Here is a 25,377-nt window from a genome sequence, read left to right on the forward strand (position 1 = left end):
TTTACGTGAAACATTTTCTTAATGTCAGGTTTCTTTAATATAATTAATTGAAACATCATTTTCATGCACAACAGCATTATTTTTATATAGTTTTCACTTATTATTATAATTGTTATAAAATTAAAATAATTCGTTCAAAACTGTAAATAAAATTTTTTTTATTTTCTAAAGCATTTTAATTTTTTGTAGAAAGATGAAGTAAAAACTAAAACCCCGAAATTCAGTGAGCCTTTTTCTTTAGAGGCTGAATAAGAACATTTTTTTGCAGATTGCCTCTTTTCTTGAAATTAAAATAAGAATTGGCCTAAAGAAATATGCAACCCATGGGTTTCCTTTTTTTATAGCCAGGCATGAGACCCTCCCACCCTCCTGTGATTTCCTACTATGGACATAAATGTAATACATTAAATTGTCCTTGTTTCCCTGAGAAGTTAGAATTATGTTCATTAATGCTGATAAAATTGTTTATAAAAAATGTGGTAGTAAAAAAAAATCAATTTATTTATGATCCATACATGTGATTGTATTATAAAACAATGCTGTTTGAAAACATTGTTTGCCTCATTGATTTATTTTATTTTATTTTTCTTTATTTTAGACCTTATTCATGTCCTTGCCCTGGTGCTCAGTGTAAATGGTTTGGTTCATTAGATCAAGTGATGCCTCATTTAATGGCAATTCACAAATCAATTACAACACTTCAAGGTAAATTTTGTAATTTGTTAAAACTGCAATTTAGTGAATTTTTTTAATACTTTGATCTTGGAATAGATGGATTTAAAGAAATTTCTTCTGGCCCTATTTAAAAATTCTAAACTCTCTTCTGGTGCAAATTTCGCCCTATTTAAAAATTATATTGTATAAATAGGGCACTTTATTACTTTTAATGAAATGTATGTTATCAGATTAAACATTTCTGAAGTTTTGTGTTGTTTATACCTCTTTGAACATAAAATATCTATCTAAGCTAGTTTCTTAAAGTTAGAAAAAAAAATCAGTGAAATTCTGAGGATACTACCAAAATTGAGTAAATGAGTTTGTACATTTCCAATTTTTCATAAAAATAATAATACTGCATCAGAAATGATATTCAAATTATTGTTGTTACTATTTAATGTCCTTGGACATTTAACTGAAAACAGGCTTTAAAAACTTTTATATTCTCTGCAAATAGAAACAGCATAGTGAAATTTTGAGATGAAATTGAGAGAAATTTTGAGTTATTGGATAAATAGAAGTATTCTTTTATGTATTGTAAGATGATTGAATGCAGGTGGATCCTTTGAATCCAACTTTGAACTATATATCTGAGAATAGTTTCAGCTTTGAAAAAGTGAGAAAAGTGAGTTTGAAAAGGTTCCTAGAGCTAAAAGTGCCACAGATGTCCATTATCTTCTGGTAACTGCAAGGGGGTATAAAACCTCTGCTCCAATACAGCTCAGATCACTTCCTGTAGTCATTGGAAAGCCAGTTTATTTAAATTCCAACACTGTATATGAAATTCATAATCCCATTTTATTTTTTCCCCATTGCATATTTTATTCTATTTTCAGGATGCCACCCAAAACTATAGATTATTTTTAAAAAACAAGATTATTCATAGATATGGTAGTGGAGTATTCCCAATGAAGTGATTAAAAAAAATTAAGTACAATGTCTTTTTTCAGTTATAACTGCAAAAAATATTATTGAACAAAATTGTTTTGATACCATTTTAAAATTTTAGTAAAGTGTCCTTTTATTAATGCAGTTTTGCCTTTTTTTTTTTTTTTTTTTTAATTCCATGCATAGTTTTCAGCAATAGATTTTATTATTGAACTAAAATTCAAACTATTCTCATTTTTTTTCAAATATTTATTTAATTGCATGATTTTCTTCTATAATCAAGAATTAAAAAAGAATATGTGTGTGATTTGCATAAGGAATAAAAATTACTGTACTTCGAAAATTAGAAGCTGGATGAACTGAAAAGTTGCATTTTTACTAGCACTGTTAGGAGACTTGACTGTATTAGGTTTGATAATAAATATATCGAATAGAACATATGTAAGACTTAAAGTAACATGGCTTTGATTGTCACAATTTAATGCTTAAAATTTTTTTTTTTTTTTCCTTGGGGAATTAGAAGTATCAAACTATGTGAACGATTTAATTGAAAGAAAACACAATTGGCAAATTGGATGGCTATCAAAGACAGCTAGTGCTACCTTTTTAAAGGCTTGTTCTGAATCAGTGTTTTTGTTATTTTATAGGAGAAGATATTGTGTTCCTAGCTACAGATATAAATCTTCCTGGTGCTGTAGATTGGGTGATGATGCAGTCTTGTTTCGGCCATCATTTCATGTTGGTTCTTGAAAAACAAGAAAAAGTAGATGGTCACCAACAGTTCTATGCAATTGTTCAACTTATTGGATCAAGAAAGCAAGCTGAAAATTTTATTTATAGGTATGCGAGAAGAAACAATCTGAATATTTTATCTATTAGAAATTAGTGATGCGATGCTCTTAGGAGTATGTAATTATGCCATTGATTTCATATGGTGTTGTGAATGCATTGATTTGCTGAACACGTTGTTTTAAATTGTGATTTAGCATATCATAGAATTTTGTTTTTACTTTGTATTTTACATTTTTCTTTATTTCCTCTGCCTCTAAACATGATTAATATACAGATAAAGTATCTCTATTAATCTTTAAATTAATTGTTATTGCAGCTTTCAAAGAGAGGTGTTTCTATTTAAAAATTACACTTAGATTATAGATTTTAAGGCATATATACATTTTTTTAAAGTTATAAATTTTATTTTATCCAGAAATGTAAAAGACATTTTGTAAAATGTTATAAAAACCAAATTATGTGCAGTTGTTGCATAAATGATCAATATTTAAGCAAATTGCAGTTATCTTATTTTTCTGTCAAGCAATGTTTTCTTTTTTTTAAAAAAAATAATGCATATCACAGCTGCAAAATTATCTATTCTTAAAGAATTGTTCATTAAAATTCAATTCAATTGGTTTCAATATAATTTTGTATTTTACTTCAACAGTTATCCATCATATAATAATGACTTGTTTGGAAAATATTTTTATATATGGGATTATAATCTGCAAACAGAGTAATTAAATTTCTGAAATCATAAATTAGATATTTTAATTTTATAAATATTTTTTCAGTCCCAAGATAATTGCATGATTTATCAAGTGAAATTTCATTATATTGACCAGTTTTTACAATCCTATTGGTATAAAACTGGTGGAATGTGATATTAATATTAGGAATTTATCATGTATCCCAGTGATCTAAGAAACAAAATTATCTGTTGGCTGATTTATACACACATACACACACACCTGCTCCTCTCTCATTATCAAGACATTATAATGGAATTGTATGCAAACCAACTACAAAGAAGAAAATTCTGTGAATAATCCATAAAATATCCAAAAAGGACATCAATCAACTTGAAAGTACTTTTGAATTTTTTTATTATTATTGATTTACAGAAGGGAACCAATATAATATAATTATGGAAGTAGCCAATTATATTATTTCTGCATTTTGTATTGTTTGGTTAATTTTTCTTATAAAAAGCTCCCTGTTATTTTTGTATTGATTTTTGGTGTTAAAAAGCCCTCCTTTTTATATATGATTGAAGGTAAATATATTTTTTTAAATGTAAAAATATTTTGATATAAACAACTACAGATAATCCTGGCTTAACTTGTGGACACATTTCCTAATTATACATGTCAAAGTGATTATACAAAATTAAAGCAACAAAAAACAAACAAATTATTATACAAAATTATCTGTTTAAAATGTTATAAGTAATTTTGAAACATGCCTATTTATTTTTCTGTGAGTTTTTGTGAAAGTAGCCAGTGTTCCTAAATATTTGTTGGTTAGTTGAATCTTGATTGCGTAAATGCTTCTAGTTATTTCAAAGGAAAAATATATAGGGAATGCTACCAACTCATATCAAAATGTGTTGTTCTCAGAATTTTGCCATCTAAGAAACCATTGAGCTTTATATATTTCTAGAGATTTCTTTGTATTTTATATGTTTTTATTCTCTGCTTCCATATGATTCATGAAGATTAATAAGAAAATTAATGAAGAAAATTGTATAAAATGTTATATGAAAACTTCTTTTTGACTGTTAAATTTTTCAGTAACATCTTTAAAAAAATTAACAAACGTATGAGATGGTGATGCACTGGGAAGCTTTTCTGAATATATTCTGTGAGATATTTACCTGTTAAAGTTACTATAAAATAGATGTTCTTTACATTCTTTTTTTTTTAAACATCTGAAATGTCCTAAACTATTCTCAAAAAGTGATGTCTTGAAATTAGTTGGGAAATTATGTCTGGTTAAAATGGATAACTATATCATTCTGCATTTTTTTGTTATAGATTATTTAGTACCTTGAGCACTTTTGTATGTATGTGAGTCATTAAGTTATATACATTATTATAACTTAACTTGCAGAATTGAAATATTAGATAAACAAACAGTGTGAATTCTGTTTGGAAGCAAGAAAAATTGAATAAGGGAGAGGGAAAATATTATGTGGGTAAAATGTGAATATAAAGAAAATGTTATAGAATGCATTTTGAAAAATTCTAAATGTTAAGAAATGTTATTTCAATGTTGGAACAATAAATGCATCTTTTTTTACTGAAAAGAAGCCATCAAATGTTAACTTTCACATTAGATGACTTCTTTTCAGGAGTTGCTGTATTTATTTTTGAGTCTCTTTAACCCCTTAAATAAATATTCTGTTTATGTTTAATTAAATTTAAACAATGACCATATTCTGCAAGGTCAGAGTGTAGAATATTATTAGTATAGCAATAAGATTCTGTTTAAGTTATGATGTATTAAATTACCATGTAAATATAATCACTTGCATTTGTAATAGATATGACTTTTTAGAAGGAATATATAAACTTTTTATGAGATAAAAAGTACAGGTGATGTCAGTGATTGATCATACTTTTTAATTGAATTTTATGAAAGTATTGCTCATTATTTATTAAAATTATTTTGTCTTTGATAATTAAAGTCTTTGTTACAAACTTAAAACATGATTGTTAACGTCCATCCTAATCAATAGTTTTTATAAATTATTTTTTATTATACACATCGTATATATTTATATATATATTGTGTATGTGTGTGTGCAGGTAATGATATTTTTAGTCTAATTTAAATCTTAATTGATTTTTTATTTTAAGTTAGCCCATGTTAGTTTATTCTAAAATTTTCTAACATGTGCTCTAAAGAACTGATAAGTTTTGTTTTCCCGTACTCTGAGCAAAGAAATAAAAATACCTAACACTCACAGCATTTTTTTAAAGATGCCTAAGACTTTATTAGACCCTTTCCTAAATCTGTACATGTGTAAGGAACCCCTAAAATTCTCTTTGCAAAAATCCTATGAGGAAACTTTCAAGCATTTTACTTATGTGTCATGATGTAAACAAATGCATCTTTTTGGCATTGCTTTGCTCCTTATTTACATATTATGACTTTCTGTGAAAAAATAAATTGAAGCTAATTCCAAACTTACCTTACTTTTTAGCCAAATATCTGCAAGATTATGGTGTGTATTAATATTTATACCAGTTCATTTAGGCAAACCCCCCCCCCCTTTTTTTCCACCTAAAATCATACTTATGTTTTGGAAATGGCAATGACAACAGTTGAAGTTATATGCTGTGTACCATTAAATATAAATTAAAAGTGATTTAGGTGAATTTCCCTCCCCTCCTCCCAAGGAAATGGTCTCGAGCAATAATTCAAGGCCCTATTATAATTATAGAGGCCACTGATTTTGTTTTAATTTGTAATTTATTTGATTCGTTTTTTAAATACAACTACCTTTAAATCATCCTGAATAGCTGGTAACTATTTTTATATCTGGTGCTCTTAGTGATTCATTATAATAAAGATAACTTTTTAACCTCTTTGGGATAGATGCACTCAGAAACTAGTGCTCCCACAGACGGGACCTGGCAAATGTTGATTGCCCATACAAACCAGTGCATTTTCTCTGCTAAGCTGAATGGTATTATATGTTGGATTAATAAGCATAATCTGTATTATATCGCATAAAAGTGTATATAATAATTTTAAAAATAACATTGTGTTTTTCTTAAATTGTAAATATTTCTTCATATAGAAATGAAGCAGTTTTGAAAAATGTGACAATCGATAGCATATTTTCTACTATGATTAAAAAATTAACATACTTGATATTTAATACTAAAAAAATGAAAGTCTACACCAATGGCTTTAGTTGCATCTTCAATGGTTCTTTTGTATTCAAAATAAAAACAAATATTAATCTTTGTAAATTATTGTATCTTGTATTACCAAACGATGAGCCAATGTTTTATAAATGTAAAGTGTTGGCCAAGATCCAAAGCTAATTTATTATAAAAAAATATTATATCAGAATTAATTTATTTTTTCCATTTCCAAGAAACGTTTTTGTTTAAATGTGGAATATCCACTGTTACTGTTAATATTTCCGTAATATTTTTTTGTTGCATTTTCCCCCCTTCTGAGTATTAGGAAGCATTATGATTTTTAGAACTTTATAGAGTCCTTCATATGTTTAACAAAATGCTTCAGAATTTTAAAATAATAGTAAACTTATTAAAATAATCTAATTTTGTTATTTAGTTAGGCATTATAGGGTGCATATTACTCCTGCAGTTTTCTTGTTATATAATTAAATAAGTAAAATAAAAATAAGGAGGGAAATTTTAACTTTTTCTAATAGCTAACTTCTGGAAGCATTGAATATAATTAATATTCCATGCTTATATAAATTTTATATGATTACAAGTAATGTATCACTCGAATAATTTTCTTTATTATATATATTTTCTATTTAATTCTTAACTTGGATGCTTATGTGTTTTGTAAATGTAATTTCTAAAAATTTGTTGATATGACATTGTTGTTAAGTTTATTTGCAGCTTTGAAATTGAATTTTATTTAATTAATTAGAAGATTGCTTTAGATTGCAAAGGTCTAAGTGATTCAGAATTCTTGTGTTATAGCTAGATGTGAAAGGTCATACTATATTAAGTAGATAAGTCTTCTTTTTTTTTTTTTTAAATTCCCAGTTGTCTATTTGTTTTAGCTGCATTAATGGAATGTTATTATAAGAACAAACATAACAGTCTAAGGTTTTGGACTTTAGGGCTTGTGCATATTAAGCATGTATTGAAAGCGAAAGCTCTTCCTGTTGGTACGGTATGAAGAAAATTGATTAAATCATGTCCATGATTTATAATTTCAAATTCCTTCTCAAAATAATGATTGTGCTGTCTTAAATAAATAAAAGGTCATGAATATGTCTTAACTAAGAATTTTAAGACACAAGTATAGCTTCTGTTGTGTTAGCATGATTCTCAATAATGAATTATTATTTTTTTCTCCCTTGCTTTAGTGTGTTGTAAAATAACAGAATTGAAGCATTGAGAATTTTCTCAATTTTTTTTCCTTCCCCTTTCTGTGATACTTCCAATACCCATGTATAATTAAATCATATATAGTATGGATTATGACAGTTATTTGTTAAAATGCAGCATTGTAGCAAAAAAAAAAAAAAAAAAAAAAAAAATCTTCGAAAGAGAATGAGAACTGTAGGAACATTATAGTATAATACTGTTTTATACGATTTACGTTTCTTTTGTTTTAATATGTTTAATGACAGCATATTATAACAGTAGTGATGTGCACATACATAGACAAAATATTTTTAATACGATAATAATGTGCATGAATCTAAATTCAAAAAATTTGTAAAGAATATTTTGAAAAATTTATTGAAATTAGAAAAAAATATTACGGAAATAAAATTGGTGTCACTGAAAAGCTTATTTAATTAATATTATTTTCAATTTTAAAATGATGTAAAATTGACTTTTGTGCAATAATATAATCCAGAATTAATGATCTAGTTAATTAAAGTCTAGTTTTCATTAAGAGTATAATTAAAAAAATTTAGGAATCTTTTTTTGGTTAGAATCTATTATTCAAGAAGAATTGTGCCAAATTTGGTAATTTTAAGTTAAACAATCTCTTCTATTAGAAGATTTTAAATTTTTTTATCATAAATATCACATCACCCAATTTGCTGAAAGCATGTCAACTTATAAAAAATTTTTATGCTAGTATTAGCAAGCATTATATACTAATAGCTGATTTGTAATGTGATAAATGTTGAAATTAATCTGAATAATTAATATTTATAATGCAGTGCGGAGGAAATTTTACATTATAATCCTAATGGGAAAACATTCATAAATAATATAGTAATTTTGTAGTTTTATAATGATTTTCAAATTATAATGAAGCAGCACTTTTGTATCTTTCAAGATATTGGCTAAATAATAATATATAAATGAAAAGATGTGTAATTAAAATTTTAATAATTACAAATTAATGTTACTAATGCATTTCATTGTCAAAATCCATATAAAACCTATTTATTCTTGCAGAGTTTTATTATTTATAGCCATTTCTTATTTGATATGTTAATATATTAGTTTTAATTCCTATATTTTTATATATTTTATAACTAACCAAATTGTTAAATTTGTAGAATTCTAACACTACAGTAGATTTCTAAGTTAGCTAGAAAAGTAATCTCTACAATATTATTGTAAATTTTCTTCTTTTACTTCCAAAAGTGTGTCTTCTGGCATCCTCCTTTTTGGAATATTCAGAAGGCTGACTAATGATCTAAAAATGGAAAGATTGAACCAGTTTTTAGTGGATGTTGAATGAATTATTAATTTACAAATAATAATTTTAAAGTCAATATAGGTATATTACTATATAGAATTAGAAACAGTAGTTGAATTTTAAATTTGAACTTTTATTAAAAAATAAGTGAGAAAAATTAAATCTGTATTAAATTTATTGAGTACTAATTGCACATTTATTTGATTCATATGCATAAAAGTAAGCATATAATTAAAAAAAAATCTTAAACCATCCTATGACATGTGGTTGCGCATGAGCATTAAATACATTATGAATACACTTAATTTCATTGAATGCTTTTGCACTTCTCTTTTGACAAAAAAAAGGGGGGGGGGGCGGTTCTATTTTTGTTAGTCTTGTGCTTATCAAATTTTTTTAAGATTTCAATTTAATATTTTAATAAAAGTGCTTTAAACTGTTGTAACATTTTATATTTATAAGAAACAAACAAAACAGCAATGCAGAATAAATGTAGGTGCTACAGATAGAGTCATTGGAGGTTGGTACTGTTTACTTCAAAGAAATAGCCTTTCTATGGTCCATTTCCCAACTTCCAGTCATACATTGACTCGTCCTATATTCTTTGTCTCTATCCAATTTTAAAAAAATTGAGATGTTAGCCATTCAGCCCCCCCCCCCCCCCGCCCTCTCCCCAATAAAAATGTAAAAATAATGACCGGAGCAAAAAATTTATCATCATGTATTTGAATTATTATTTCTTTTGTTTCAATTTTAGTATTTTATCACTTTAAAGGTTAGAAATAAACCAGACTGTGATGAAATGATGTATAAATGAGAAGCAGCAATTTACTGTGTTATAAACTATAGAATGATTATTGGTATGATGTTTAATAAACTCAGGGTGACCATTTTATTATTTCTCAATAGTTAACTTTCTAGAGCTAGCGACCCTGATTGTGATCCAGATAATTCTAAAATCTTTACATTTTGAAATCGCGAATCGTTGGATATATTAAATGTAAAAGTCTCTCATTTCGTTTCACAACAAAAACTTGATACTAAGATTAATTACAATATGATGTTTTGATAGACTGAAAAGAACTTTGAGAGCAGACAATGAAAGACTTAATTAATAAAAGGATGCATTTTTTTTTTTGGTAGCAAAAGTACTTTTGTAAAATATTTTAGGATTTTACATTATATTCTATAAATATTCTTTACAATTATGCACTTTCAGTGTCTATTAATAAATGAATATTTTATCTAATATTTGAAGGAGGAGTAAAGTAATACTGTGTATATCAAAATTTCTCTTTAATCATATTAAACTTTTAACAGTGAATAAATCGATCGATTTATCACTATTAAAAGTTCACTGTCACCGATTTAAAATCCCTTCCCTCTCAAAAAGGCAAGTTAAATTCGCATTTTTTTCTATTTAATGCATTGAAGAATCTAAAAGTTGCTATTATTGAAAATTGGTGGGGTCCCCCCCCCCCCAAAAAAATGCACTTTTTGTTTAGTTATTAAATTCTTCCATATGTGTGTTTGTGTACATGTAGGCATATGTATTACTTTAATATTCTGATTTGATGGAAATTATGTCGGTACTTCTACAACATCATTCTGGATTTTTGTGATATAAGGTCACCTTCACTTCTGAAGTTGGCATATGCTTCCAGTTTGAAAATTGCTGTAAATACTATCGAGAATTGTGTTTTATAAATAAATACAAAAATACTTTTGAAAAAGTTAATGAAATCTAAATTTTCATACAGTGGATGGAATATTCTTGACATTGACCAATTATGAGGCTTTGAATTTCATAATTTTTTCATCCTCAGGAAGTGATGTTCACTGTTTAGTAGATCTATCTTGAGGTGGTCGTTCAAATAATTAAAAATTGTGTAAAATATTTAGATTTTAAAGATTATAACTTAATCAACGAAAGTAACAAAAATGTGGAATAATTTATAATGCATTACAGTGTCTTAAAATTGTTTTAAATATGGTTAATAGATAATGTTTTAAAAATTAGAATTTTCAAATTTTCAGCATTTTGTTTAATAAGTCGAATAACATAAAATATAATTCATTCTAAGCATTTTCTAATTAGAAAATACACCTATCTCTAAAGATTTAAAATTTACATTTAGATTACATTTGCAATGATTAGAGCAAACCTCCTGTCTTGAGACATTTTGGCATTCTCATCATAACTTTTTTCTATTGCCTTTTTTAATCTGTTGAAAATTTAAGTCATGTGGTTCTGAGAAGAATTCATTAATAAATATTATGTGAAATGAACATTTTTGTTTCTATAGTTGTGAGTAATTTTTTATTTAATTCTGTATATATGATTAAATCCTGCCAATCTGCTCAAACAAAGGAATCTATCATACTTTTCGACGTCTTACCGATTTAGATATTTTAGATATTGGGTTTTTTTCGTACATGGCATTTAGAATAGGAATGGGATTTATTTTAATGTTTCAGTAATAAGTTCATTTTTCTTTGAATTATGCATTATCGAAAGTTTAACATTGATAATTTTCATATTGGTTCTTTGGCTCTAGCACGATACGAAATAGCTACAAGTCGACATTTGAAACGCATAGCGTTGTCATGCGTTAAAAGCGATGATAATTAAAGAATTTTATATTTGAGATTACATTATCTGTGACATTCAAAAGTATGATTGCAGAAGGGGTAGGGGAAGTATAATCAATAAATAAGTTGGTTACCTTTTTTTATATCTTCCAATCTACTATTCAAAAGCAGTTTTGAACATAATTAAAGATAAATTGCGATGTGAATAAGTAAAAATCAGAGCTGTGATTGAAAATTAAATTAGATATGTGTTCACATTGCGTCTTTTAGTCTTGAAATAGAAATTGGTCTGCTTTAACTTTTCTCAGAAAAAAAAAAAAAAAATCTTATCGCCATAACATTGCTTCTGATGTTATGAGACAAAAAAATTTTTATTTATGAAAAATTTTGCATGATTTTTTTTCTTTCGGATTTTTTATTATTTATAAATAAAGAGTTCAGAAAATTGTCTTGATTTAAAAAAAATGTATTAAAATGTGGAAATAGTTTTTAATAAAGTAATGACTGTTATCAATTTTTTTTTTTTTTTTAATTATCGTAAATTTAACGCTTACTTTTTTGTCAAGGAAATTTTTCTGACAAATCGGGCCACGAGAACTGTTTCAATCAAACAAAGAAAAAAAAATCCTTACTTGAAAATGTAGTGCCAACGTAACATGGCGTGGAATATCAGATTCAAATGGTTTTGAATACCCCTCTTCCCTTAAAAAAATCGATCATAAGGTAGGAGACAGTTAATTTAAAAAAAATGACTGATAAACTGACTTGGAAGAATTATTATTAAGGTTTTAAAATAGAAAGCTTTTAAATCTATTTCATCGTTTCTTTTATCAATGAAATTTTTTCGAATTTTTTTGTTGCTTGATTTTTGTATTGACAAACTCTAAAGATGTACAGGATTGTGTTTGCTTATGGACTCTAGATCTTTGATAATGGATGGATTTTTCTTTTCTTCTCTTTTAGGTAGTCTTTCCAAGCGAATAGTACAACCCACTAAATTATCCTTATAGTTCGACTATAGAATAATAATTCTACTGGAAGGAAATCATGCGCATTCTTTTTTTTTTTTTTTAATAGTGAAGAACTTCTTTCTTTTTCAAGCCGAATTCTGTATTGATTCTCTTATTTGTTACCATTTGCTTTACTCATATTTATTTATTACTAGCACTTACTGCTTTTGTTTATGTCGCCACTTTTCGGGCCAACTTTCTACTTCATAAATAAAAATGAATTGCATCCCCCAAACGTAACACTCCATTTGCTCGGTGCCGAACGTTTGCCATTATAGTAAATCGTAGTTTGAAAATGGTTCGATCTGGATGTGTGAAGTTTCGAGTTTGCAGTGGATTTGCTTCCTTTTGGTTTCCTCTTGGTGAATTCTGCGGATAGTTAGCAAAACTGTTTTCTTGAGCCCTCGTACGTGAATTATCACATTTCTTTAAAATCATTTTATGAACATCCTGATTGAAGATTGGATTGCCATTTTTATCAGTGAGTATGATGCAGTGTTTTCAGATGTTTTTTCTTCCGTAGAAGATATTTTTTTCTTCCCCTATTGCATTAATTAAATGTAGAAATGGTGATTTTATTATTTTTTTCTTCCTTTCTAATGATTTTCGAATTTTTTTTCTTTCTTTCAAGTGTTTTCCTTTCCTCCTTCCCTTCTTTCAAATGATTTTCGATTTTTTTTTTCAAATGATTTTCGATTTTTTTCTTTATTAATTTAAGTAACTAGTTTGGTTGGTCTCCCAGAAACTATTTCGCATTCCCTCATTAAGATGTTCCCTCCCCCTTCCCATACATGAAATGGCGCGCCTTGGTCGAAATCATGAGTGTCACGGATATCCAGAATTTTATTTTCAACCCGTGCATGCGAATAGCTTCTTAGTGTATTAAACCAAATATGTATTTGAGACATCTTCCCCCGTCCCCGACAGAGTGAAACTAAAATTTGATATAGAACTTCTGTTGTAGTCACAAGGTAATATGCTGGTTTTTATTTATTTATTTAAGATCCTCTATTTTTGAATTATCGCTTTTATATGTACATGAAAATCAGAAAAATAAACAGATTTGGTTCCAAGCTTGATTCGAATCTACATTTTAAATGCTAAACCTGTGTACCAAATTTTACCTGTTTAGCTCTTAATGTTTTGTGATTATCATATTCACTTATATTCGGGCATCCGAACAGACTTCATCTGAATGAATTTCGTTCAAACTGTGTTAGAAGTCAGCATATTTTATGTAAAGACCGCATACCAAAATTCATCCGTATGACTCAAAGACGTTTATCGGATCAGAGAAGTGTATTAAACCAGGGAGGTCTGAAAAGTTGAGGTTACTCGAAATCTCGTGTTCGAATTTTTTTATGATTATAATATTTTCTCTTAGTATACTTCACTTATGCAAAATTTGAATATGATTTTACTTTTGGCGATTGTTTGAAAACCATAAATCGGACAGAATTATTTGTAACTGGATGTGCCTTGATATATTATGAATGATTTAATATGTCTGCCTAATCCATTGAAAGGGAAGAGATTGTGTTGAAAGTGACTGCTACGTCAGGGCATAAAACGATTGCCACACAACCGAGAAAGCACAGGGAATTTAAAAATCTTCTAAAAAAATAATAGGGAAATTGAAAATTTTCATGGAAACAGGAAATATACTGGAGATTTTAAATATTATTTTTCCCCCCTCTAAAAAATGCCGATCTCTAAAGATTGCAAGAATTAAAGGTCGTAGTCATAGCTTCCAAAAAAAAGAACAATACCATTCGCGATTGTGTAATATCTTCCCATTTTTTCTGTATAGATCGTCCAGTTTCGAATTGCTCTTCAGTTGTTCTTTTTGTATGAGATTCCCTAGTTACTGATAATGAGCACGTGTGAGACTTCTGTAACTGCGTGAAAGAATAGAATATATTTCTCTTGGCGGGAATATCTCAATCTGCGGAGGCAGTGTGGTGGTGTTTAGTCTAACATACTTGAGTTATTGATTGATTTGTTTATTATTTGAGAAACTGTGAGCTTATTCAAAGTAGATTACAGTAATTTTTTTTAAACAATGAGTTGCTCGAAATCCATTTTTAATACGAATTGGACAGATTGAAAATATTAATCCTGATTTTGCTGAATGAGTTTTAGAAGCTCAGCAAAATCCATTTGCTGCGTACTATTCGCTTTGTAAGAAGATAATAAATGTAGGAAATATTGGAAAACAAGCACTTACTAATCATGTCAAAAAAGAAAAACACGGTTTGCCTATTAGTTCCAAAGAGTATTCATTGGTGTTGGATAAAAGGAATACAGGAAAAGATGACATGTCAAATCTGAACACATCAAATTAAATTACCGGCTGATTTCGAGCTTTTTTTTTCTTTCTTTTCTTTCAAGAATATTAATTTAAAACTGAATTTTTATTGGCTTTAAAACTTCTTGCGTCAAGTTCGTCCTTTGATGCATGCAATGATATCGAAATATTTTCATATATGTTCACTACAAGTAAAATAGCGAAAAAATATACGTTAAGCCGTACAAAAATGCCGTACCTTATTTGTTAAGGATTAGCTCTGTGGAATTGAATAGCTGAAAAATCTGTGGAAATGAGTGCCCAAATACATAAATTAACAAAAATGAATAAGTAAACTAAAGTAATCTTGCTTTGTAATGGTTTTTTTTTTTTTTTTTTTTTTTTTTTTTTGATGATGTTGAGAAATCATTATATGATTTGTATAGCGATAACAAAATTGTTTTGTATTTTATTTCACCCGAATCCTTAATTTTTTTGACTTAAATAGCATGAGAGGTAATATATCCCCTCCCCCCCCTTAATATATAATTTTTGTTTTGCTAAATTCAATATAATAAATAAATAGGAAATTTTTATATGCATTTCTTTACTTTCTTTTAATTTGCTATTATTTTTAATAATGTAACATTGTTACTTTCTCTCTTTGTTTTTTTCCACTCCTTAAACTCATCTTGCATTATAACTAGCACATGAGTGCTATTCAAGCATTTCCTTGCATCTTGAATATAAATAATGGGAATTTTTTTTCCGGATTTGAGTGGCAACCCTGATAAAATTATAACTAGCTATTAGGTAATTGTAATAGACATTCATAAGAAAGTATACTAATAAAAGTTCTACACTATAAAAAAAGTTTCTGATTACAGAATTTGTATCATGTAAGCTAAATTTATGTGTGTATGGTCTATCTATTTAAAATTACATTTATATTGGCAGGTTGGAATTGAATGGCAACAGACGACGTTTGACGTGGGAAGCAACACCTCGTAGTATACTGGAAGGAGTTACTCCAGCCATAATGAGTAGTGACTGTCTTGTCTTTGACACCAATATAGCCCAGATATTTGCCGACAATGGCAACCTTGGGATAAATGTAACAATATCCGTGTGCTGACAACCTTATTCATTTACTTTTTTTCCTTTTGCACTGTTCATAATCATCTAGTGAATGCAAGTCAACAGATATTGACTGTTTTCACTGTATGGGTGCCTCACTTTTATTTGATAGGAGTATGAAAATGAAAGCTGACCAAAATAATTTCATAGTACTTGGATAATTAAATAAGTAAAGTTTAATTGCAACACAAATAAAGAAATTATTTTGTAAATATTTTAGTCCTTAAGCAGATATGGAAAACAAATTCGGAAATTTCATTTATATTCAATTTTATGTATACATATAGTTACAAGAAAAAGGGAATTCCATTAGTAGATTGTATCTCACACAAAAAATAGTTTGTACGTTCTGCTTACTGGAAGCATATATTTTAATCTGATAACTTCCATTTTTAAATTTTATTATGTTGTAAATTTAAAATATCATTTAGTACAATAAAATTCAATTTCATCTTGGTCTTTACGTTTGAAATTAATTTTTCTTAGGTATAAAGGAATAATCTGATAACAGCTGCATCACTATGCAAAAGAATACATTTCAGGTGTTACTGTTTTCCCCCCAATAAAACTTTCAGTTATATAGATATATACACACTTCAGTTTATTCTCAAGTACATGAAATTTAAAAATCGATTACATACAGTGTGTAAAGTACTGTTTGTTTAGAAATTTACATCTTTTGATGTATCCCTTATTTGCAAATTACATGATATAGTGTCTTATTATAGGCTACGCATATTTTACAATGCTTTGCATAAAATGAATTTTTTAAAAGCTTAATTTTTTTAAAAAATTTCAAATTTTTTTTAATTGTTTCTTTTTCAAAAATAAGTATGCAATTTAGATTTGGCATATGTTTTTAGTGGTGTGTTTAAAATCTTAATCATATAAGTTAGCTATTTGCAATTTCCTGTAAAATTTCAGTTGTCTAGAAAGTAATTGCAATTAATGCTTTGCTGTTATATGGAATGGTAGAGAAGTTTATTCATACTTTTAAACTGAACAGTGAACTGTCTTTCAAATTAGATAAATTTTGAAGAAACTGATCCCCCATCCTCTTTATTTCATTTAAATTTTAGTGAAAGTATTTTTTCTAAAATAATAGCTCCTGAATAATAGTTATATATTTATATATAGAAATACCATTAATATATTTAATCACTTATTTATAATTCTATATAAATGTCTTTGATTTCAATACTTTAACTTGGTGACAAATTATTCCGAAAAATTGGTTTAAAATGTTAGTCATTGTTATTTAATTTAAATTGTACTTTTGTAATATTTTTTCAATTCAACATTAAACAGTGTTATACTTTTATAAATATTTAAAAGACCTGTTATGCAAAATATCAATAATTTAGAGAACTATAAGAAAGATATTGATCTTCCAGTGTTATCCTCGGATTGAATTTAAAAAAAAAAGTTATATAATCTGGATTTATAAATTGAACTACAAAAAGAGAAAAAAAAAACTGATTATTTAAATTTAAAAAAAAATCAAACATTGGATAGACCTGTATACTATACAGTTCTATTAAAAAAAAATATTTCAGTAAAAGGCATGCGTATTTCTGAAAAATTTCACTTGTAACTTGTAGTCATATGTCTTAATCATGCTAATTTATTCATTTTTAAATATCTTCATTTAACATCAGTTGAATACTAAAGAGAAAGATAGTCTTTACACCTTTATGAAATGCATTGATGCCATGTAATGCAAATAATTTTTGTTGTAAAATAAAATGATTTATTTTAATCTAATGTTTCTCTTCTAGAGTTTTTTTTTTTTTTTAACTTTTTGAGTCTTTCTCCCATTGTTTTAATTACATTGTAGTCATTTAAATAAGCAGAGAAAGAATGTGTTGAAAATTTCAAAAGTTATGCTTTAATTGTTTATGTGTTAGTTTTATCTCTTCCTGTTGCTGTTTGTTATTTTAGGGGATTGGACACATTTTAAAATTCACATTTTTAAAAAACAAAATTTTCTCAAATTTCTTTGAGAGGCATTAAAAAGGATAAATGTTTTTTTTTTTAATGTATTGGTTGACAATTAAAGCTTATGCTTATTTTTTATTAAATTTTGTTTACTTTACTGCCATTTTAATTTTTACTGCAGATATCTGGAGATCTTTATATTAAAAAATACTGCAATATTAGAGATAGCATTCCATTTTGAAAAAGGTATATTGCATTCAATGTTAATTTTTTTGTCATTAAAGTGTTCTGCTACTGACAATTGGATTTTCTTTTGGCATTAATAAAGTTTTGTCACCATGCATTTCGCTGCTAAAAATTTCTGGGTGATTTGAAGGACAGGATTAAAGCATAGTGTGTAGATGGAAAAGGCTGATTTTTTGTTTGTTTTGTTTTTCTGTAAATATATGGCGAAATTCCTTGTATGCCAATGTGTCTAACTATTATCTTTGTATAAATACCCAGCAAATGTAGTTTATAGTATTAAATAACTTATATTTTTTAACTTAAGCTGTAAAAGTCTTTCAGAAATTTCTGTATTTATCTAAATGTAGTTATTTTAAAGTCTTAATCTGGATTGGAAAATGTACATATATTTTCAGTCTAGGTATAAACAAGTGTTTATACTTTATTGAGAAATAAAAAATAGGCTGTTAAAAATGTCTAGGAAAGAAATAAATGGATTTTCTTTTAAGCTATCTGCAGTTAAATAATAAATATTGTGCCTTCTGATACTGTTCAAACTGAAAGAATAATAGCATTTAAAAGCTTGATTGTTATCATGAAAAACAATAAATACTTTTCTGCTGTAAGGTTTTTTTTTCTCCCATCTAAATAAGTTTGTTATACAATGTAAAGGAATGGAACTATAAACTCATATTAAAGGTTAATGCTTTCTACTTTTGAAATTATTAAATAATCCATGCATTATCAATTAAATTTTTTTAAAGATATACTGTAATGACTAATATATAAATTCAAAGTACAAAATTTCAAATGTCAAGTAAAATTCTTAATGTCGGTTCTTTATTATTATTATTGTTGTTGAAAGGAAACAGTGAATTCACCGGTTACCTGTAAATTGGCATGCTATCAATATTGATAATTTTCATTATTGTCTTACAAATCAAATTTCTAAGGTCCATTGGTTTTGTGATGTATACTGTTTGGAATGTACACTGCCATAAATTGCATTATACCTATGAGCAAAACGAATGTGAATGTTCTATTATATACTCATAGTTGTAGAACATCAAAATTTGCAGTAATGTATTAAAAAAATAAAATCATGTAGACATTCTTTTTACCATATGAGATTGTTTTGAAAGAAGCACGTAAGATTTTTTTTTTTTAAAGTTTTATTTCGGTTTCTAGTCACATTACTAAAAAGTATTTCCAACAGTGTGATAAAAGTCAATAACATAAGCAATATTTAAACTTTACTTTAAATAGACTGTACATTCAAATTAATATGACTATAGTTTTTATTTTATTTTTTAAAAAATGTTGATTATCTTTCTTTTGTCAGCATTTCATTAACTCTCATCTAAGTTTACATTTAAAAAATATCATTTAATTTAATAAACTTTTTGTTCTCAGTTATAAATTTAAATACATAGTCTTGTTTATAGATATCAGTTATATATTTTTTCCGTATGTTTATGAAGTACTGCCATACATTTGTTTTGTCGCTCTAAGTACTTGGATAATATTGGTTGCATGTTTATACGTCATATATTATACAATTTGTCAATGATTTTTTTTCCATTATAGGTATAAAAATGTATCAGTGTATGTTTAAGTTCTCTTTTTATTTTTCTGTTGACTTGTATTATTGCTTCCAGATGTATATTACTTCCCTCAGAATATGCATATTTTTGATATTTTTTTGTTTGTTAAATACATTTCTGTCTAGGAATGTGTTTAACATATTCAGTAGTACTTTAACTCATTTATTGTAAAATATTTCTTTCAGAACTCTTGTATATAAGAAATAAAAGAATTTTGTCGAATGTGGTGAATGTTGTTTTCTTCTTAAAAATATGCACTGAATAACTATTAAATTAAATAGAATAAATTTTTAAATAAAATATTTGTGTGGAAAATATAGGGAATTCTCAAATTAACTAACAATTTAATTTCAAAATCTCTGAAATGATGTAATTAGTAATAAAATATTTACTTTTTCTTAATATAAATTAAAGTCATTGTGTCTATGTATATTCCCCATTTTCTTTTAAACAACTGGGCTTAATTCAGCCAAATGAACTGAATAGGAATGAAAAATAAGGATATTCAGGTTAAGTGTCATTGGTCCAAAATATCTCACGAGATCATTTGCATGAATATCTATAAACTAGGGAAGTCTTCTTCAATGGAAGTGTGAGGATGATTATTTTAGGAATAGTAGTTAGAGGGAATTGTTTGCTGCAACATAGATGAGAATTTTAAACAACGGTGTAATCGAACATAATGAAGATCTTCGTAATTGTTTGGTTAAATTTATTAGAGTTTAAAATTTGGCATCGTAATCGTGGTCAGGTTATTTTTATGTTCTGGTCATTTTTTTTAAAATTATTTTAATGGGTTTTTATCAAAGATCATCTTTATTTGCCATCCTTCTTAAAATTTCGGATGGAATTTGAATACAGTTTCTATTGAATGAAATGAGATGACGTACACCGATATATTTGCGGAATAAGGGTAACTACTGCACCGATCTCGAACAACTGATGGGGTTTGCGCTTATACGCCGATGTCACCGTTATGCTCATTTTTTTACAACTTTATTCCTTCTGTTTGTTGATATTTTTGAAAAATAGAAGATGCTTATAGAATGAATTTTTTAAATATATATATATACATTGTAACTGTTATTTTACTTTTATTGGTTATTTTAGATTTTTAAAAAATGGAAATATTTTTGTTGCAATTTATTATTATATCTTACAAACACCTTTATGAAGTATTAAAGTAAAATTTAGCTACTTAACTAATGAATAATAGAACGCACCCTATCCCGGCCAAAAAATGTTTTAAAAAAGAAAAAAATTAAATTATTTTAGTTGACTATGTTACAAGGTAGAATATGAAATAAAATTATCAATGAAATTCAGGCAAAATGTAGTTGTGATTTTATTTATTAAAGTGACACCCCAGTCTTGGGACTACTGCAATTATTGGGTTGGCAACAAAGTAATTGCGGATTTTTTTTAGAAAATCAAAGACAATTTTTTCATGGAACTAAATAACTTTATTCTGTAATGTATTGCTCATTTTGATCAATGACCTTTTGCCATGTTTCAGGCAGCATCATAATCCCACGTTCATAAAACTTCTGGTTTTTACTAGCAAAAAACTGAATCAGGTACGATTTGACATCACCATCATAATTGAAATTTTTACCATTCAAGGAGTTTTGTAAAGATCGAAACAAAAAGTAATCAGATGGTGCAAGGTCAGGACTATATGGTGGATGTGGCAAAACATCCCAACCAAGCTCCAATAATTTTTGCCGAGTGACCAAAGATGTGTGTGGCCTTACATTGTCATGATGGAATACAACAACGTTTCGATTTGTCAATTCGGGCCGCTTTTCTTCTACTGCATTGTTTAATTTCATTAGTTGTTCAATGTAGACATCAGAATTGATCGTTCGATTGGGTGGTAAGAGTTCAAAGTAGACAATTCCTTTGTAATCCCACCAAACTGATAACAAAACCTTCTTTTGATGAATATCAGCTTTTGATGTTGTTTGAGTTGGTTCGCCTGGCCTGCTCCACGATCTTTTCCGCTTGATATTGTTGCAAACAACCCATTTTCCATCGCCAGTTATCAGTCGTTTTAAAAATGGATCATTTTCATTACGTTTCTTTAGCAAATCGCAGCTGTTAATGCGTTGTGTTAAATGCGTTTCATTCAGTTCGTGAGGAACCCATGTATAGAGTTTTTGAGCATAACCAAGTTGTTTTAAGTGATTTTCAATGCATGTATGTGATACATGAAGCTTCTCTGCAATCTCACGTGTTGTACTGTGACGATCCGAATCGATTTTTGCTTTGATTAGGTCGTCATCAACTTCAACTGGACGGCCAGAGCGTTTTTCATCTTTGAGTGAAAAATCACCAGAACGAAATTTGGCAAACCAATTTTGACACTGCCGTTCTTTTAAGGCTTCGTCACCATAAACAGCACATAACTTTTTATGAGCTTGCGATGCGTTTTTCCCTTTGAGGAAATAAAAAAGAAAAATATGACGAAAATGTTCCTTTTGATTTTCCATTTTTCAACGAACGCCAAACGAAAATTACGCAACCGATTAAAAAACTTTTTTTACTGATTGACAGCTGAATTGCCAACTATCAAATAACAAAATGTGTTTTACATTTGTACTACGTCTGCAAACCTAAAAATTCAACTGAAGCCATCTATGAGTGAAATCCGCAATTACTTAGTTGCCAACCCAATAGTTAATTTAAAAGTGTCTGCATGTTGACGATGCATTTAAACAATCACCCCAAAATCAAAAAGTTTAGTTCAACAGAAAAAAAGAAAAAACAATGGTGAGAAATATACAAGTGTTCAAAAAATACCTGCCCATATTAATAAAAATACTCATATTGATCTATATTATTCTGACACTAATATATAATTTGTATAACCTGGAGATATATAATAATATGACACTGGCAATACCTTGGCTACCACTTACTTCTGTCCATGGTTCTTCCACAATCGAAAGCAATGTTAGAATATCTCTTTTATGGTTGGTCTGTTGCATTTCATATGATATCTTCTTTCTAACTGAATTCTTGTGATATTTTCATTTGGGGAAAAGCCAGAATTCATATGGAAACCATACAAGGAGAGTAAGGAGTCTGACGAACTATGAGTATATTTTATTTACCAAAATTTCTGTACCAAATGGAGTTGGTATCTTAATCGAGACGCTACCGGCTGCTCATAGATCCGGTCATTTGCTGTCACTGTCTGCACGATAGCAGTACAGATAACCTCCTTAGTACCTTTTGATGATGTTTGTACTTTGGGTTGCGCATTTATGATAAGCCACACCACTTGTCATAGAAATCCAGAATATCTTTAATGTTGCTGCGAATCTCTTTTTTTTTTTTTTTTTTTTTTTTTTTTTGCGCTGGATGGGAGGCCTGGGAATGCTGAAGACGTCCATTTGATGATTGTATTTGAAATCATACTCTTAAATTCAGGACTTATTGCCAATGATCCCAGTTAGGTGGAAGTTACGATCACTGCTAATAATCTCCAACATGTTTCTTACGATCTCCAAACGGAGTTTCTTTTATTCAAGTTCATTAGTATCTTTCGCGCGAAATTTACCTACATTCTTCTGACGTTCAAATCATCAACTAAAATGGAACGTTCGGATCCAGTTCGCTTTCTCTGCAAATTCTCAATTCAGATTCAACGATTCTGCATTAATATGGCCTTAATGAATAATGATTTCATTCATATATGTTGAGGGTCTACCAGAATGTGTTCGTTTTGCATTGATGTGCGGCTGTATTTGAAATATAGTATCAATTGCATCAACATCAAAGGCCCGTTGAATTGAATATTGTGGATCGTTTCACTTAGAAATCGCCAAGTTTTACTTAAAATTTAATGTAGTAGTATTGCTCAATTCCCCCCCCTCCCAAAATACTTATCACTTAGACATCTTAAATAGCTCGCTGTCTGCTACAGGCATGATAAAATCTAAGGATATGTACATGTAAGTTGCCTTTACGCCAACAACGAACCACCCTTTCTTATTGTGCAGGAAACGAACCACGCTTTGAATGCCCATAAAAATCATGATGTGCCAGGCTTTCACAAGCATATTATGAGTTTCTGAACACATTGTGATAAATGTTTGACAATTACAATCGAAACTTAAATATAAAATGTTTATTTTTAAGCTCCGAGATTTGATTACTCTGTGATGAATTGCATATAAGCCAGTAACAGCGCTTCTACCAAAATAGCTGTTTTGGTAAAATCGGATCGTTACTGGACTGCTAACCAAAAGGTCCCAGGTTTTATCCTAGCGCGTCCCTCACCTCTTCATTGGTGACCTCGGACGCTGAACCTTCAACCTTCATACAGCTGTTGTGGTGCCATCTACCCGCAACTAAAATCGCCAGACTCACGTGACGCAGCAACCCAAAAAGTCGCCAGACACACTTGGCGCATTATCACCCACAAACGCTCGCCATAACGCTTGGCGCCATTCAAAACTGGGTACAGGCCCATTAAGATAACAGCTACTAATAACTTAATACATCACCACTCAACGCCATATCGTTCGTCTCCCCTTCGATTCACTGGAGGGAGAGTACTGTGATGAATTGTATATAAGCCAGTAACAGCGCTTCTACCAGAACAGCTGTTTTGGTAAATTCGGGTCGTTACTGGACTGCTAACCAAAAGGTCCCAGGTTCTATCCTCACGCGTCTCATACCACTAAAACTCCGTTAAGGAATTGGACATGTATCTACCTATAAATCTTGAATGTATTTGATTTTTCTATGTACTGAAAAAGTTAGATGTACTTAAAATGTGTTTCCATGTACTGAAAATATCTTTTTCTTTTTTTTTCCATATGAAATCTACAAGGAAAAGCATTTTAATCCCCAGAGATCTGATGTATCATTATGTTTTAGATTGCGTTTTATGTGCTGAAAAATGCATTTTGGATTCATGTCTATCTGTCAAAAGACTATTTCAGATACACGGATAAAATTCGTGTGACTAATAACTTTATTTGTGATCATAAAAATTTAAGGTGGTGTGTGGTTTAACCATGAAAATTATAGATATTTGTCAATTTTAGATGAAATTCATCAATAGGATATTTACCTATTTTCATCCATGTGAGGACAATAAATTCCAAAATGTAAATATCCATATGAAAGAAATTCGACTCAATGTTTTATCATTTGAATTATAGGTCTATAATTCATTAGAAAGTTTTTACCTGATAACAAAACAACATAAGAAAAGAAACACTGCATATAATAAGGTAAAATTTTTGTAATGGAATAGTCTTGTTCTTAATTCTTTTTAATCCAACAGATAGTTCAATTATGATTTGATTGTTATCAAAATGGCGTCAACGAAGAAGAAAAGTTCTACGTGTTGTTTGGTTTAAAAATTTGAATTGGTCTTGCTCATTGTTAGTTTTGAGTTAAATAAAGGACCGGATATTTGTAACGCCAGTTGAAGATATTGATACGCGCTGTTAGAATCACAGATGCTGTGTCTAGTGTAATGGCTGAAATGTTGATGGGAACTGGAAAACCGCCTTGACAGTTTTCCAGAAATCAAAGATGTTTATAATAAAATTTATTGACGTAAATGGTTTTACTATAAACTTTATAAAGGTTTTTATAATATATCGAAATATCCATAAACCAATTATAATAGTTTTTTTTTTTTTCTTTTTATCAAGGGGAAAAAAAACTTTAAGATTACCCTGTATAATCACTTTTTGACCAAATGCATCAAACATTAGACTGTTTGTTAGTGCATTTGTTTGTGGGGCTTTAACGCGATTACAGAAAAAAAAGGGGGATAAATTTTAGTATG

At 28.5% G+C, this 25,377-nt stretch overlaps 1 protein-coding gene across 5 annotated transcripts in view; it reads left to right on the top strand.

Moving 5' to 3' along the window:
• LOC129963120 (E3 ubiquitin-protein ligase SIAH1-like) overlaps positions 1-19,759 on the top strand; it is a 32,343-nt gene extending 12,584 nt beyond the window's left edge. For all 5 annotated transcript variants that reach the window (XM_056077206.1, XM_056077205.1, XM_056077203.1 and 2 more), the window contains 3 exons: positions 599-705; positions 2,253-2,445; positions 15,616-19,759. In XM_056077206.1, coding sequence (XP_055933181.1) covers positions 599-705; positions 2,253-2,445; positions 15,616-15,793 — 478 coding nt within the window. In that variant the 3' untranslated portion in view covers positions 15,794-19,759. The remainder of the gene's footprint in view (positions 1-598; positions 706-2,252; positions 2,446-15,615) is intronic.
• Positions 19,760-25,377: the final 5,618 nt, after the last annotated feature.

Source organism: Argiope bruennichi, chromosome 3 (assembly GCF_947563725.1).
Source record: "Argiope bruennichi chromosome 3, qqArgBrue1.1, whole genome shotgun sequence".
Lineage (NCBI taxonomy): Eukaryota > Metazoa > Arthropoda > Arachnida > Araneae > Araneidae > Argiope > Argiope bruennichi.